General features: G+C 37.2%; 2 protein-coding genes across 4 annotated transcripts in view; both read left to right on the plus strand.

Annotated features, from left to right (window-relative positions):
• Positions 1-163: 163 nt before the first annotated feature.
• On the plus strand, positions 164-9,690 carry LOC107660795 (dnaJ homolog subfamily C member 4-like). Of its 2 annotated transcripts, none has more exons than XM_016450213.1 (8): positions 164-257; positions 1,034-1,086; positions 1,499-1,629; positions 2,490-2,580; positions 3,623-3,798; positions 5,430-5,597; positions 6,169-6,255; positions 8,617-9,690. In XM_016450213.1, the coding sequence occupies exons 3-8, from the start codon at positions 1,538-1,540 to the stop codon at positions 8,711-8,713; spliced, it is 711 nt and encodes a 236-aa protein (XP_016305699.1). In that variant the 5' UTR covers positions 164-257; positions 1,034-1,086; positions 1,499-1,537; the 3' UTR covers positions 8,714-9,690. The 2 variants fall into 2 exon arrangements, with proteins under 2 accessions (XP_016305699.1, XP_016305700.1); XM_016450214.1 differs by having other exon boundaries at positions 1,046-1,086.
• Positions 9,691-11,932: 2,242 nt separating this feature from the next.
• The window catches only part of LOC107660794 (vascular endothelial growth factor A-like), a 23,841-nt gene continuing 20,598 nt past the window's right edge, over positions 11,933-15,175 (plus strand). The window contains exon 1 of one of the 2 annotated variants that reach the window (XM_016450212.1): positions 11,933-12,849. In XM_016450212.1, coding sequence (XP_016305698.1) covers positions 12,766-12,849 — 84 coding nt within the window. In that variant the 5' untranslated portion in view covers positions 11,933-12,765. The remainder of the gene's footprint in view (positions 12,850-15,175) is intronic. The other variant, XM_016450211.1, reaches the window with a different exon arrangement.

Genomic DNA, 15,175 nt, shown 5'->3' on the forward strand with positions numbered 1-15,175 from the left:
TAAATACATAAAAGTTAAAAAAAAAAAGTCAAAATTGTATTTTATGCCTTAGAATAATTCATATCTAGCTCTCTCTTACATTTACAGTTGTATTGTTGCAATATCATTATATTATTAATGTAAATAAAGGGTAACCCAATGGAAACGGGTAAACAGCTGCTGTATGTCTGATATAAAACACATTCATGTAACAGCGCCGGTTAAGCGTTATAAGCTGCAGGACATGACAGCAGACCTGCACGTGTCCGTGAACGAAGGTGACGCCGTTATTTGTGTTTAATCCGGTGATTTATGTCTCACTAATGAGATTTACAGCGCGTTTGAGCAGTGTTTGTGTGCTACGCTTTGTTGTTGTTGTTTTTAGCATTGCAGCTAAGCTAATAAGCATGAGTCGAGTGGAAAGTGCATTAGAGTGTCACATAAACTGATAAAACGCTACAAGACATTTGTCAGGCGGTTAAATAAACTATTTGTGAACGTTTTAAGAGCGTGTCCTATTTGGGATGGAAATACACTTTAGATTATTAATGAACAATTACATTAGCTAACGTTACCGTCTGGTTTCAGTTTCACTGGCTGTGTCTCGAAACTAGTGAGCTGACTACATACTGTAGACAGCATTTTTGGGCTCATTTGTTTTGAGACAGCAGTGTTTTGCGCCTAAAAGTACTGTCTAGCTGCTCACTAGATTTTGACAGCTGCCAGGTTTATTATTTATTAGTCATAGATTCCTGTTGGACTTGCTGTCAATGTTTACGATGTTAATTTAATGTAGATGTTGGATAGGAAACACGTGCATTACACTGTTTTGTGCTCCTTGTTGTTCACACAATGACAGTAAAATCCTGATAAATCCACATTGTGGGGACCAAACTTGATTAATAATGTCTACACATAATAACTATAAAAAGTCTAGGGTTTAAATTGTAGTGATTAGATCAATAATTACATAAATTCAAGAACTTCAGATGTCAAAGAGTGGCCTAAACTATTGTATAAAACTGTGTGTGTGTGATCTCTCATGTCCATTCAGGATCTCCTGCAGAGCTGCTGACCGGCTGCACTTCAGTGGGCTCCTGCTGAGCGGTATGTAGTCGCAACAAAACACAACATTGCATTCAACATGTAAAGCTTCAGTCAAACAAAACATGCATTGATCATGATAAAACCTTACTCAAACAAAATGTGCATTCAGCCTGATAAAGCTTTAAGCTAAAACAACATGCATTGAACACGATCAAGCTTCGTCCAATCACAGCATGCATTCAACATGACAAAGTTTCATCTAAAAACAACATGCATTCAGCGCGCAACTTAAACACAACACGATTAAGCCTCACCCAGACAGTACACATTCAACATGCTGAAACTGCAACAAAACACAGGATGCATTGAATGTGCTGAAACTGCAGCAAAATCTAAAACAAAACATCAAAAAAACTAATGTTTATACCAATAACAATCCTCATTACTAACATATCTCTCAACCGTTGTTTAGATTCTCATCTATATTATAATTTATTTCTACTGGAGCATCATGCAGTTGGAGGCTCATCTTCGTCTCTCTCAGGGTTGTTTGTGGTTCTATAAAAGTTCTCAGCGGCTGTTCTCACTCTGTACTGCGCACAGGTACGCACGACCAAACTTTATTTATGTTGAATACAGATTAAATGTTTTCATTTCAGCAATAAACATACATTGAGCTTCCAAAACCAAAATGGTTTAGCTCAAATGCTTAAAACAAGTTTGAGTCCCTGTGTTTTCTGTTACACTACTATATGTTATGGAAGCCCATTTTTGCCACAGAATAAAATGTAAAAAAGCTAACTGTAACTTCTTATCTCTCAAATCTGACTTTTGTAAGAATTGTGAGACATAAACTCGTAACTGCATGAAAAAGGTCAGAATATTTTTCAATTCTGACTTTATATCTAGAAAAGAGTTGCAGTTATCTTTTTGTGACAGAAACAGGCTTTCATAACACATCACTGCAAAAAAGTACATTTCTTAGTGTGTATATATATATATATATATATATATATATATATAATAACTGAGTTTATACTTAAAACAATTTAAAAAATCTGTCAATGGTGTAAGAAAAATAAACTGAATTAAAAAATGTCTTGTTTTAAGCTGTCTGAATGTGAGCTGATATTCTTTGATATGTTAACTATTAGTGCTGATCCAGAACAATTATGTAAATATATCCTTCAGCGCTGATGTTGTCATCTAAAGACCAGAATATTATAGAGACACAATTGTTGAATTGACATAATTTGACATAATTGTTCAATCTGTTTTTGACTTATTGTTCTAATCAGGCTGTTATATTAGTTAACATGAAAAGTTATTTTGTAAATTATCATCAAGGGCATGAGATTATGAGAATTGGCTGCAGTAGAGTTTTATGAATCTTGTCATCATGAAGACTTGTCATGAAGTGTTGAGAAATGATTTGTTTTCATTGTCTCTTATTCTGTTTATAGGTCATCAACCAATTACTATGAACTTCTTGGGGTGAAATCAGATGCTACGCTGGAACAAATTAAAAATGCATTCTTCGACCAATCCAAAAAGGTTCATTTGTAGGCATTATTCTGTCATTGTAGAGTCATTTTGGTTATAGAGTCTAGTGTTACGATCACTTATATTAACCAGAACGTTATCATCCCCCAGTGTGGACACTTTTATAGTTATCTTTATAGTTATCATTCTTGTTTTTTAACATCAGTTCAACCACTTAATTTTATTTTGTTTATTCTGTCGTCTGTATGCTTGACAATGGAAGAGCAGTTAGTAATATGCATGTGATCAAAGCATTTTGAAGTTTGCATTCGTTTAATTTGTCAAAAATTGAAGCAGATCCTCAGAATTTTTCTCTGATACATAGTTTATCCTTGGTGGTTAAAAAAAGTAGCCTGAATGCATTCTGACGATGCTGTATGGTTGTACAAAAATTATGCCTAGTTTTTCACCTCCTAACCCCTAGAGGGAGCTGTTCGATTGTAGCAGAGAGACTGTTGTCTGTTCCCATAGTCTTAAATTCTTAGGCACTTATTCTTGAATTGTATCCCTGATTTGTTTAGTTGTTGAGTTTACTAGGCACATTTATTTTGTTGGATAGTTTGTCAACATGTCACAAATTGAAGCAATTAAATATGTTGGTGAGACTGTATCAGGGGAAACAAACGAAAGACGTGAAACAATTATGCAGAGAGAAAAACATCTGTTTACAGATGAAGGAGGCAGAGTGACGGCAAGATAGGACCACTGCATGTTTGTGTGTGTGACAGGAGATGAGGGTACAAACCGAGGATATGGGCGCTTTGTTTCCAAGTCAGAAGCAGATAAAAGCTTTATAAGTGATGTGACTTACAGAACAAGTTAGAGTAGAAAGGTGAAAAGGCCATAAAGATGAGGCTTGTGCTATTTTCTGTTCACTAAATATGAGACATGCATTAATCTGATGTTTTTAATGAATTAAATGCATTAAGGATACTAAATAATTTTTGTGCATGTGTAATTCATGTTCTTTGAATTGTTTAAATTGATAAATGTATATATAAGTGTAATGTCATTGTTTTGATATGAACAAAAATGTCCGTCTTCTCATCCTCAGTTGCACCCTGACAGTGACCCATCCAATCCTGGTCTGCACAGTCGGTTTGTGCAGCTGAACGAGGCGTACAGGGTGCTGAGCAGAGAAGGGTCCAGACGAGATTATGACCTCAGGCTGAGGTACCAGTATGCTGCAGGTCCAACCTACAGATCCTCCAGCTCCACCAACAGCCCCAGGTGACTGTTAGCGCCATAATCAATCAACCTGATGTTATTAAATGGGATTTTATTGAATTAGTAAAAGTGGCCATTTTATGCCAAAATGAAGGCTATAATATTAGTATATATACTGTAGAAACCAGTGGCCTTTTTAAAAAAACGCACAGATTTGATCCCAATTTTCATGAATTTTATCCTATGTCAAAAGTGAGGACCAAATAGGCAGAAACTGACTAAAACTGACCAAACAACCACTCAGAACACCTTAGCAACTGCATAGCAAGATGCTGAAAGCCTCTCAGAACACTTGAACAACTGCATAGCAACGCCCTAGCAACCACTCAGAGTCAGAAAGCCTTAGCAACTGTAGATCAACATGCTGAAAGTCCCTCAGAACACTTTAACAACTGCATAGCAACGCCCTAGCAACCACTCAGAGTCAGAAAGCCTTAGCAACTGTAGATCAACATGCTGAAAGTCCCTCAGAACACTTTAACAACTGCATAGCAACGCCCTAGCAACCACTCAGAGTCAGAAAGCCTTAGCAACTGTAGATCAACATGCTGAAAGTCCCTCAGAACACTTTAACAACTGCATAGCAACGCCCTAGCAACCACCCAGAGCCAGAACACCTTAGCAACTGCATAGCAGCATGCTGAAAGCCTCTCAGAACACTTGAACAACTGCATAGCAATGCCCTAGCAACCACTCAGAGTCAGAACGCCTTAGCAACTGCATAGCAACTGTCCCAAATGGAACACTTCATGTACACTTCTTGCACTTGCGGTCTTACGGACTTACAATAGCTGCCGCGTGCGCGTGTCCATAAAGACCATGAGAACGTAGGGTGTCCCATTCGTCATTTTAGCGTTCAGAAGGGTGCTCGCGAGGGCCCCCTCTGCGCTTGTTGAAAGCCTCTCAGAACACTTGAACAACTGCATAGCAACGCCCTAGCAACCACTCAGAGTCAGAACGCCTTAGCAACTGTATAGTAACATGCTGAAAGCCCCTCAGAACACTTTAACAACTGCATAGCAACGCCCTAGCAACCACTCAGAACATCCTATCATCATGGTGACAAGATTTGCACAGACAAGCACAAGTCACGTTTTCTTCAGAATATGTCAAATAAAAAAAATCTGTCTGGTTTACTTTAATATTCTGTGTCAACAGAAAAGTAAAGTCATTTCAAAAGAAGGTTTATACATTTTGATGTAATATTGTGAAAGCAATTTTTGTTGAATAATATGCAGTAAAAACAAATATTTTTTTTAAGAAATGTAATAGGTTCATGTTGACTGTGATAATTTTGGGTGTGTGTTAGACTCTTAAAAATAAAGGTTCTTTATTGGCATTAATGATTCCATGAAGAACCTTTAACATCCATAGAACCTTTCCAGTGTACAAAAGATTCCTAAAAGTGTTAGTTGTGTAATAATTGTGTTCTCATTAAGTTCTTTTAAGCACTGTTCACTGAGAGGCTCGAGGAGCCTAAATGGTTCTTCTGGCATCATTACTAAAATCCCCTTTTGGAACTTTATTTTTAATTTTAATGAGTAATTTTAATTTTAATTTTTAAGAATCACATGTTAAAAAATGATTATGGTTCAGTGGCAAAATGACCAGTGTTGTATCTCTCTGTTTGTCAGTGCGGAGGCTGCAGAGAGCATGCGTTACTGGGAGCAGTTCAGACAGGCCCAGCCTCAGGAGAACACGGCTGAGGAGCGGGAAAAGAGAAAGAAACGCAACATGCGTTTGGTGGGCTACTGCATGCTAACCATGCTACTCAGTCTCTCCGTACATTACTTTGGGTTCAGGTGAGCCCTAAAACATATCAGGCGTACATAGTATTGACAACAACATGCACAGTGTTCCAGCCTAATATTTTTCAATACACTCTGAATGATGCTGTGCTGATAAGTGAGTGTTTTGCAACTGTTTGAATGAAACGCAGAGCAAAATGTTTTCTTTTGTTCATGTGCCGGTTTTCTGATGAGTATGTGATAATGATGTTTTGTTTTTGAAATGCATTTCGTCTGTCCCAGAGCCAGACAAACCCCAGTAGTGTGTGTTCACTGGTTTCCCATAATCCCTGATGTTTAGTTATGCTTTCCAGTATCAGCTAAATGTTTTTACACCTTGATTTAGGCAACTGAGATTAAGTATCTTCTACAAACAGATGCTGCTCGGTTGAAGCGTAGCAGAAGTGCATTTAAAATGTTTTGAAAAATGATCAAATGTTTTATTGCCCTGTCAGTACCCATGTGCCCTTTTAAATGTGACCCTAAAGTTATGTGGGCACATCGTGGATGTCTGTTTACTCCTCCAAATATATGTGTTGGCAGTAAATCTGTTCACCTTTGACCTCTGGGCTGGTCTGTCATGCAGGAAACTGGAAGAGGTCCATAATAACTTCATGGATGAGAAGGATAGAATCATCACTGATATCTACAGCAAATCCAAAGAAAGAGCCAGGTGGGGACCGCTTTGAAGTTACACATGTTGCCTCAGGAAGCACATCAGAGGTTTTGAATACAAAAGCTGTAGTGTTTGAAACCATTAGGGGACACATTGTTAACATGTAAAGGAGAGACCAAGTAAGATGATTATAGATTAATCTCATGTTATTACAGCCTTTATGGATTTGTTCTTTATTAGCAACTTATTCGGCCCCCTAATGAGGTTGAAGTACTGAAGGTTAATGTAATTTGTAAGTCACTTTGGATAAAAAGCGTCTGCATTGGATAAAAAAAAGTAATTAGAATAATGCTAAATTGCATGATGGCACCATATTGTGGGAACGAAATATTATAGATCAGACATAGCAACACCCTGGCACAAGAACTCCCAAACGCTTGTCAGCCAAACCCCTGTAAAATATTTACTTGAAGCACTCCCTGAGATTTTAAGTAAATATTTCAATATTTCAGTTAATGGTCACATGACATGCAAGTGAATAGATTAGTTATTTAATAATTTTTTACCATTTTATTTTGACGTTGTAGCTGGACTTTTGGTAACATTTTATAATGGCTTTCATTAATAAATCATTAACAAAATTTATATAATGCTTAATGGATCATTAGTTAATATTTATTTAAGAGTTACAAACGTAAGATAATGTGCTTGTTAATGTTTGCTAATAAACTTATTAAACATTAGATAATGTTCAAACAAATCATTATTTCATGTAAGTTAAAATGCTTACAAATGTCATTAAACTTTCAATTCCATTTGATCAAGCACTTACTGAAAATCTACAAATTATTTTAACAGATGTTATAAAATGATTAAGAGCTTGTGTTAATGCACAACACTTTTGCTGCTATTGAGGTGTGATACGGGTAAGGTTAGGAACAGGGTTGGTAGTTTAGGTGGGTTTAAGAGTCGGTTAAAGGGTCAACAGTGTACAGGGGTCAATTTGATTATTATAAGGGAACACAGTTCAATCTGTTTATATCATATTGTTTTGATAAACGAACAATAAATGATAAAAGTATTTTCTTTAAAAAAATGTTTTGTTTTCCCCTGTTTATTTATGATTCAAGAAATATCCTTTTTAATGATATACTGAAGAGTAGTATACTTAATGTGAGCGTTGAGGCAATAAAAACATTTTTTTTTGCACCAAAATTACAATCTGTTATGTTTTTAGCAAGCATTTAGCTAAACTTAACCAGCCATCCTTTACACAAACCTTGTCACATTAGCTAAAAGTCCAGTGCCCTTAAAGATTCGAAATAATTAGTAATCGTTTATAAACATTTACAAATGATGAATAGTTTCAACTTTAGATTGGCTACTGCAAAAACATGAACAAATAATTAATAAATGATTAGTAAAGATGTGTGAACAGGGTAAATTCAGGTCTTTCGGCACACTTTCTACCATTGAGATGACTGCTCGTAAAGGTATTAATGATTAGTAAACATTTATAAACATTTGCAAATGATGAATAGTTTCCACTTTAGATTGGGTACTGCAAAAACATGAACTAATATTTAATAAATAATTTGTTAAAATGTGTAAATAGAGGTCTACACAACAAAGACCAATTAATGAAGATCATATGAACTGAAAGTTTACTGACATTTGTAAGCATTTTAATTTACATTAAATAATCATATGTTAATCATTAGGTAATGTTTAGTAAGTTCATTAGTAAACATTAACAAGCACATTATCTCATATTTCTAGCTATGTGAATATATATTAACTAATGATCTGTTAAGCATTATATAATGTTTGTTAATTATTTATAAAGTGTTACCGGACTTTAAAATAGATTCAAAACTCTTTTTAATTGTGATATAGTTTCAGTCAACATTACATTCACAATGTAAGGGATAATCCACGGCTAGCTGTGCATTTGATATGTAAATATCTATTATGCAATATATGCAAATATGTAAATTAAATAAACCTATTGCACATTGCCTTCCCAGATGAATGTTAAACTCTCAGAGCATGCAGAGATGGCGTGAACTCTGAGACACTGAAAACACTGGATCATGAGTTGCTTGCATATGCACTAAACACAGTGCTGCGATTAACTGTGAAGCACACACACAGACTATAGTTAAGAAATCACAGCCTTTGATTTGATAATTGCACTAAACTAGATCAGGATTATCGTGCAGCCCTTTTTATTTTAATTTTACATTTGTTATAATTATTAGCTTTTCATCAACCCCCTGCAGTTCCCTCTCAACCCCTCGTTTTGTAAACCATACCCTTGCATAATGACAGTGAGTTTTGCATGGGATAGCACATTCATATTTTCTTCAGAAATTGTAAAAAGTGTATATGATCATGCTGCTGTCTGATTTTGCTCAGAATGAACGGCTTTAAGAAGCAGCAGGAGATCTTGAGACAGAAGCACGCTGAGTTCCTGGAGAGATACAAGATCCGCAGTGATGGAGAAGATAAATAAAGCAAGGAAAAGACAGATCTAAAAGCTCATCGCACAGTTATGGAGAGAGTGCAAGTTGTGGATGAATGTTGAAGAGTAAATAATATTTTGTGTTCATAGATTTTATGAATTTTTTTAGGGTCACAGTGTGTCAAATACACGAATGCAGCAATATTTTTTTAGCAAAAACTTTTTTCCAGTTCTGTTCTTTCACCCGATTCCATCAGATTAAGGTCACAGAGGGTGCAAGGCAGATTATAGGCCAACATGGCTCCTCATGAGGTGTTTTACACACCTGTACACTTACTGTATTGTCTGCATTTACAGGCGACATTGTAACTGCACCTGGAAAGGGTGTTATGGAAACATTGCATTCCTGATAAAGTAGTTCATCAAAACACTGAAAACACTGTACATTGTGCACTTTGTTAAGCTCAGAGTGTCTGTGTGGGAGAGAGTTTCTCATGGAAGAATGTTATACAGATGGACAGGTCAGTGCTGTCCAGTGTGAGTTTTAATTCAGGTGCTGGTTATTTTCCAACTATATTGAATGCAACATCAAATAATCTTATCTTGAGTTTCTTTCACCCACGTAACAGTTCTAGGCTGCATAACAAATGCATTTCCTACAAGCATTTCCTACAAGTTATTTTACAGCAAGATTAAACAAGTCTCTTATCCTGAATCCAAATTCTTTGCAGACCACTGCTGTCACAAGGCATAGATCCCAAAATGAAGTATTTTTAGATATCCAAATCATTGCATTATTTGAAGAATGGAGAAGTATTTTAGGGTTTGACCTTTAATGTAAATTGTTCAAAAGACATTCACTTTAAATTAGCAGAGCGCCTTCATCTTTTTATAAATCAAATATTGATTTTGTGTGAAATCACTCTAATGCAAGCCTTAATGTCACTGGGTTTTGAAGTTATTCATAATTAAAGATGATATGGATCTCAGTTATGTAAAGTTTTTTATCTGCACGAACGTGTGTGTTTCTGTAGATTTTTGCTTTTCCGCTTTTCTTACACACAACCATTTTTAATGTTTTTGAAAGAAGTCTCTTATGCTTACCAAGGCTGCATTTATTTAATCAAAAATTCAGTAAAAACACAATTTAAAACAATGTATATTGTGAAATTATATTACAATTTAAAGTAACTGTTTTCTATTTGAATGCATTTTAAAATGTAATTTATTCTGTGATGTCAAAGCTGAATTTCCAGAATCACTCCAGTTTTCAGTGTTTCTGATTAAGAAACATTGGTTATTATCAATGTTGATTTGTGTGTGTGTGTGTGTGTGTGTGTGTGTAAACCATGATGCATTTTCTTCAGGATTTTTTTAATGAATAGAAAGTTTAAAAGAAGAGCATTTATTTGAAATACAAATCTTTTTTAGCACGATAAATGGCTTTACTGTCACTTTTGCATCAGTTTTGCATCCTTGCTGAATGTAAGTATTCATTTCTTTAAAAAAAAAAAAAAAAACTAAATGACCCCAAAATTTGAACAATAGCGTATACTTCCAGAAGGCATTATTAGTGATGTTTGCTAAGGTAAGCAACACTTTTGCTATTGCTCATATTGTTTTTCACATTGTGGATGATAAAACAGACTGAAACTTCCCATAGACTTGCTTTGCTTGTTTATTGCCCCGCTTTTTAACTCCTCTTAGCAAACAAAAACCTCTACTATGTCATTCCCAATTTGCAATGTTCTTTCCAGACATTCTAGAATCCACTACAGTAGACGAATGTTACAGAAGCCTCACATTACCAAAGCCTGTGCAGATGTTGACGATCTGGGCTGTTCTGTGACTCCACGTCCTGGGACTCAGTCTGATGTGGTTTACTGATACGGCATGGGCCCATATGCAGGTGCTCCTCTATGCTCAGGTCTGATCTTGGAGATACCAGCTTTCAGGAATGAGTCAGGGACAGATTCGGTGATGATTTTTAATCTGCTTTTCTGTCTATAAGAACAATTTTTAAGTTTTAAAACACTTTAAGGGCACCGTCTGGAGAGTCTTCACAGAAGTACTAACAACATCGTCCACAGTTCAGCAGTATTGATGGTGAAATCTAGTGACCTTGGCCCAGTTTGTTTATTTGGATATGTGATGACTGGACCTTCTCTCCTGACCACTCTGGGTTTTCCAGAAGGCCTTTAGAGAGTTACACTCTGAAAGGGCTCTTTGCGGCTGACAACTTTAATGTTGTTTGCAGTCCTGGAGAGATAGAACAGCCTGCATTCCTGCAGCCCACATGAATTTTTTTTTTTTTTTCAATGAACAAAGAGACCCAAACATACCTGTGGCTGATGTTGAGGGTCTTCACATGCAAGCAAAGTCTAGTGGGTTCAGGTTTATTAGTTTGTTAAATCAATCAGTTCAGATGCTGTTCAACCTATTTTACACCTGAAGATAAAGTGACTTCTAAGGATGTGTTGTTTATAATATATTCATAGCTGTTGATGCACAGAAAAGTCTTACTTAATTGCTTAAGAAAATGGATTTAAAACAAATTTTCCTAAATTGTATTTATTTATTTTTTTGCATTAGCAAGCGAAAGTTTGTAATCTCTGACTATAGTTGGCCGTTGTTAAGCATGATGCACAGCAAAGTGTTAATTGCTTTAGAAAATGGTTTTAAAACAGGTTTTCTTTACAGTGTTTCTATTTAATTAGCAAGTAAAAGTTGGGGGGTGGGGGTGAACTGTCCCTTTAAGTTCCATTCTTCCGCAGGAAAATATAGTCCCGGTTGACAGTAGTCTCTATGGGTGCCGCCAGGTGAACAGGTGTTTCGCGTCATAGCCGTTTTAACACTGTAAAAATGTTTTGTATGGTAGCGTAACCTTAAAATGTGATTAAAGTGGTAACTGGTTTTATTCAAGTCAAAAATATTTTTAAATATTAACCGGACGACATTAGGTTATATCTACTCGGATGACTCCTTAAAGAAAGAGCCGCGCAGTTTCGCTTTTAACTGTTTATCACTGCTGTATGTCAATCAATCTACATCCAGGAACGAAACTAGTCGTTTTATAATTATCATTCTCTCTAAACTCTTTGTAAAATGCATGTCTCCTTAAAAAACACCCTGACAGGGAAAAGCACTCAAAAATAGACAGGGGAAGTCGGTTAATAATTGTCCCCCTCGCGATGCGCGAGCATTACACCTGTGCCGGTTTGCGTGCGAGCAAAGTCTGCGCGTCAGGAGGAAAAAAAGAAAAGTTCCATGAGCGCGACGGTGACGTGCACCGAGAGTTGCGGAGCGTGTGAGTCCTGAAGGGCAAATAAGAGACCGGAGAAAACGACCTTAAACATATCAGGGTGCATTTCTCTCATTCTTATTTCATATAGGCGCACGTGCATTGCAATGCGCATGTTGACAATGTAGGTTATGTATATGCTGAACATTTTAATTATAAGATCTTGTGTCTGACAAGCAAAGCGTCATCATGGGTTTTGGTGGGCATGATTTCACTGGTGACCTACAGTAGCACGGGATGCGCCGCACAAAGCGGGTCTGAAATGCCGGATGGGAGACGCAGAGACCTTCAGGAGGCTCATAACATCGATTCTTCAGGATATATTTATTTGTTACCGGATATATTTCTCTGGACCATAAGGACGCACTCTAGTCCCACCGGGAATTTTGCTGCGAGGGAGCCGGTATAAATGAAATGCACGGAATGCATGGAAAACTCTCCTGTAAAATAACATATTGAGATTTATTGTAGCTAGTTATTTGTAATAAACCACGACCATAAGCATCTCAAAAGCCTGATTTTATACTCAAGGAGTCCATATTGTGTCTGTTTCTTCATTTACCTGATTTACAACTTAAGATATTTAATTTTTGTCTTTTTATTTTCTCGTTAAACCATGAAAGGGATGACAGTTGCCTTGTTTTTTGAGAATCTACTGAGTAAATTGTCATTGTTTGGATTAAAGATGTTGGATTCGGATGTGAAAGTGGAATAATCATTCATAGAGAATTAACAACTGTAAGGACTGGACGTTGGACCTGCTATTTCTAACTATTTCTGACTTTTTTGGTGAACTCAGACAATGGGGATCAAGCTGAGAGTTATTCTGGGAATGTTTCAGTTCGTCTCATTTACCAGGATACCAACACAATGTGCCAAAACACCGGTAAGAACATGTTTTTAATTATAATAATAATAATAATATTTTTGTGATTATTTAAAATGTTGGACAGTAGCATAACAGTGCTCGTACAGGTACAATACTTACTGTTTAATTAGCTGTTTTAAAGTGTGTGTTCTTTATAATCTTTAAGTATTTAAGCTTAAATTAAATTAATTGAACTACTCTGGTCTTGCTGTCTTTTATCACATCAGATTGGATAAGTAACTTTTATCGTGGCAGATTCCTCTCTATTGCTTGTAAAATGTATTTTATAGAGCTGAGTTAATGCACAACACTCTTCTGAGCATTTTGTGTGTTGAAATAACCTGACGGTCATTGACGTTTGGCAGCACGAAAAAGGTGCTGCTTTTAAAGATGTAGTGCTGTGATAAAAGCCACCAAATTAGTGATCACAACAGTGGACATGTGTTTTGTATTTAGTGTTGCCTGAGAACACATTAAAGCGAGCTGGTGGTGTTAAAAAGCACATCATGGGGGTGTGGCCTCTATTATAATGTGGTGTATTATAATAATTTAATATAATATAAGGCTAGAATATTTTTTTTAAATATACATTAATTAAATACATGTAATTTAATGTTCTTAAAATTTTTTTTATTTTATTTTTTATTTCCCCCACTCAATAGCCTACATATAATATCTAATAGGCTATATCTCGTATAGTACGAATGGGTGTTAAGCAATATTTTGTGCGATTATTAAATATGGTATTTTAATAAAATTTTATTAAATATTTATGTATTGTAATATGATTTTGTCTTTTGTCTTCTTTTTTTTTTTGCTGTGTCTCAGAAGGACAGACAGTGACGCACATCTTTTCTTATCTTTATCTTCACTTATACAAGCTTTTGTCAACATTACAGCCATCAGTATACGACACCTATTGTTAGCACCAATAGCGTTGCGAGATGAATATGAAGGCAGGATGGCAGAATGCACTGAATTTGCGCATCTCCGTTATTCGTAAGCGCAGCGCTATGTGGTCCGTGTACGTGTGACCGGAGCTCTGCTTTATGTGATGTGATGTGATGTGATGTGACATGTGGCCATTGGAATTAGTGCTCTGCATTTAACCCATCCAAAGTGCACACACACAGCAGTGAACACACCACATTTATGCTGCGGCGCCCGGGGAGCAGTTGGGGGTTCGGTGCCTTGCTCAAGGGCACCTCAGTCGTGGTATTGAAGGTGGGAGAGAGCGCTGTACATTCACTCCCCCCACCTACAATCCCTGCCGGTACTAGACTCGAACCCACAACCTTTGGGTTATGAGTCCAACTCTCTAACCATTAGGCCACGACTTCCCCTTTATGGATGCATATCATCAGTCTTTGTAATGATGCAGCTCCACTCATCGTTTGTCCTGTTGTGTTTAGCTGAAACTTCGTTTATTTATTTTAGCCTGCAGTTTGGCATTAGTATATTTAATTTGATGATGCTGAAGATGCTGTGAAATGTAAACCTTCCGAATGTTGCAGTGCATTACATTGCATGCTGCTAGTTGTAAGTGCACCTCAAATCCATGGTGAGGTATGGCATGGTTTTCAAAAGTCTAACCCTGTGACCTTTTAGGTTTCTCTATGTCACGTGCGCAGTGATGTTGAAGTTGCTATTGCCAGGTGGGCAGTGATCAGGGTTGCCAGGTCCCAGACAAACTTTCAGCCCAAAGCTGACTCAAAACTCGCCCAAAAGGAATGAAAACTACACTGGAAAAATTGACTTTAATAGTCTTCACTCGGAAATTGCTAGTAAATTTTACAATTTACTACAAAGAAATTGTTGTACTTCCCCAGTTCCCTTTCAGTCGGTCACTCCGAGTCACGTCGGTGACCGACGAATTGGGATATCGCTTTGATAGACCAATCTACTTCGAGTGTAAACTAAATAAGAGCTCCACGGGTGCGTCTTTATAAAGACAACGGATCGTCCTTATAAGGATGCCGTTTCACGCCGTTGCCGTGCGTTTCTGGGTGCGGTCGTTACCTGGCACCGGGTGATGGTAACGATCACTGCCTCATGTGTCTGGGCATTAAACACGCTGAGGTGGCGTTCGCGGATGAGTCATGCTCCCATTGCGGAAAGATGACCATCTCGGAGCTGCGGGCCAGGCTCCGTTTCCTCCAGGGGGGCGGAGCTCCATTGCCTCTGCCGCGATCTAGTGTTCGTCCTGGCGGCAGACAGGCGTGGACTACTTCGGGCAGTAGCACGGGCGGTCTGAGGGTTACAGTGGTGGTAAACCCCTCAGGGAACCAACCCTCGGGGGACCATCGCTCCTCTAGCGCTTCGCAACCAGTTGAGCCGCCAAAGG

The sequence above is a fragment of the Sinocyclocheilus anshuiensis genome, unplaced genomic scaffold (genome assembly GCF_001515605.1).
Source record: "Sinocyclocheilus anshuiensis isolate Anshui unplaced genomic scaffold, SAMN03320099.WGS_v1.1 scaffold1289, whole genome shotgun sequence".
NCBI classification, from domain to species: Eukaryota; Metazoa; Chordata; class Actinopteri; order Cypriniformes; family Cyprinidae; genus Sinocyclocheilus; species Sinocyclocheilus anshuiensis.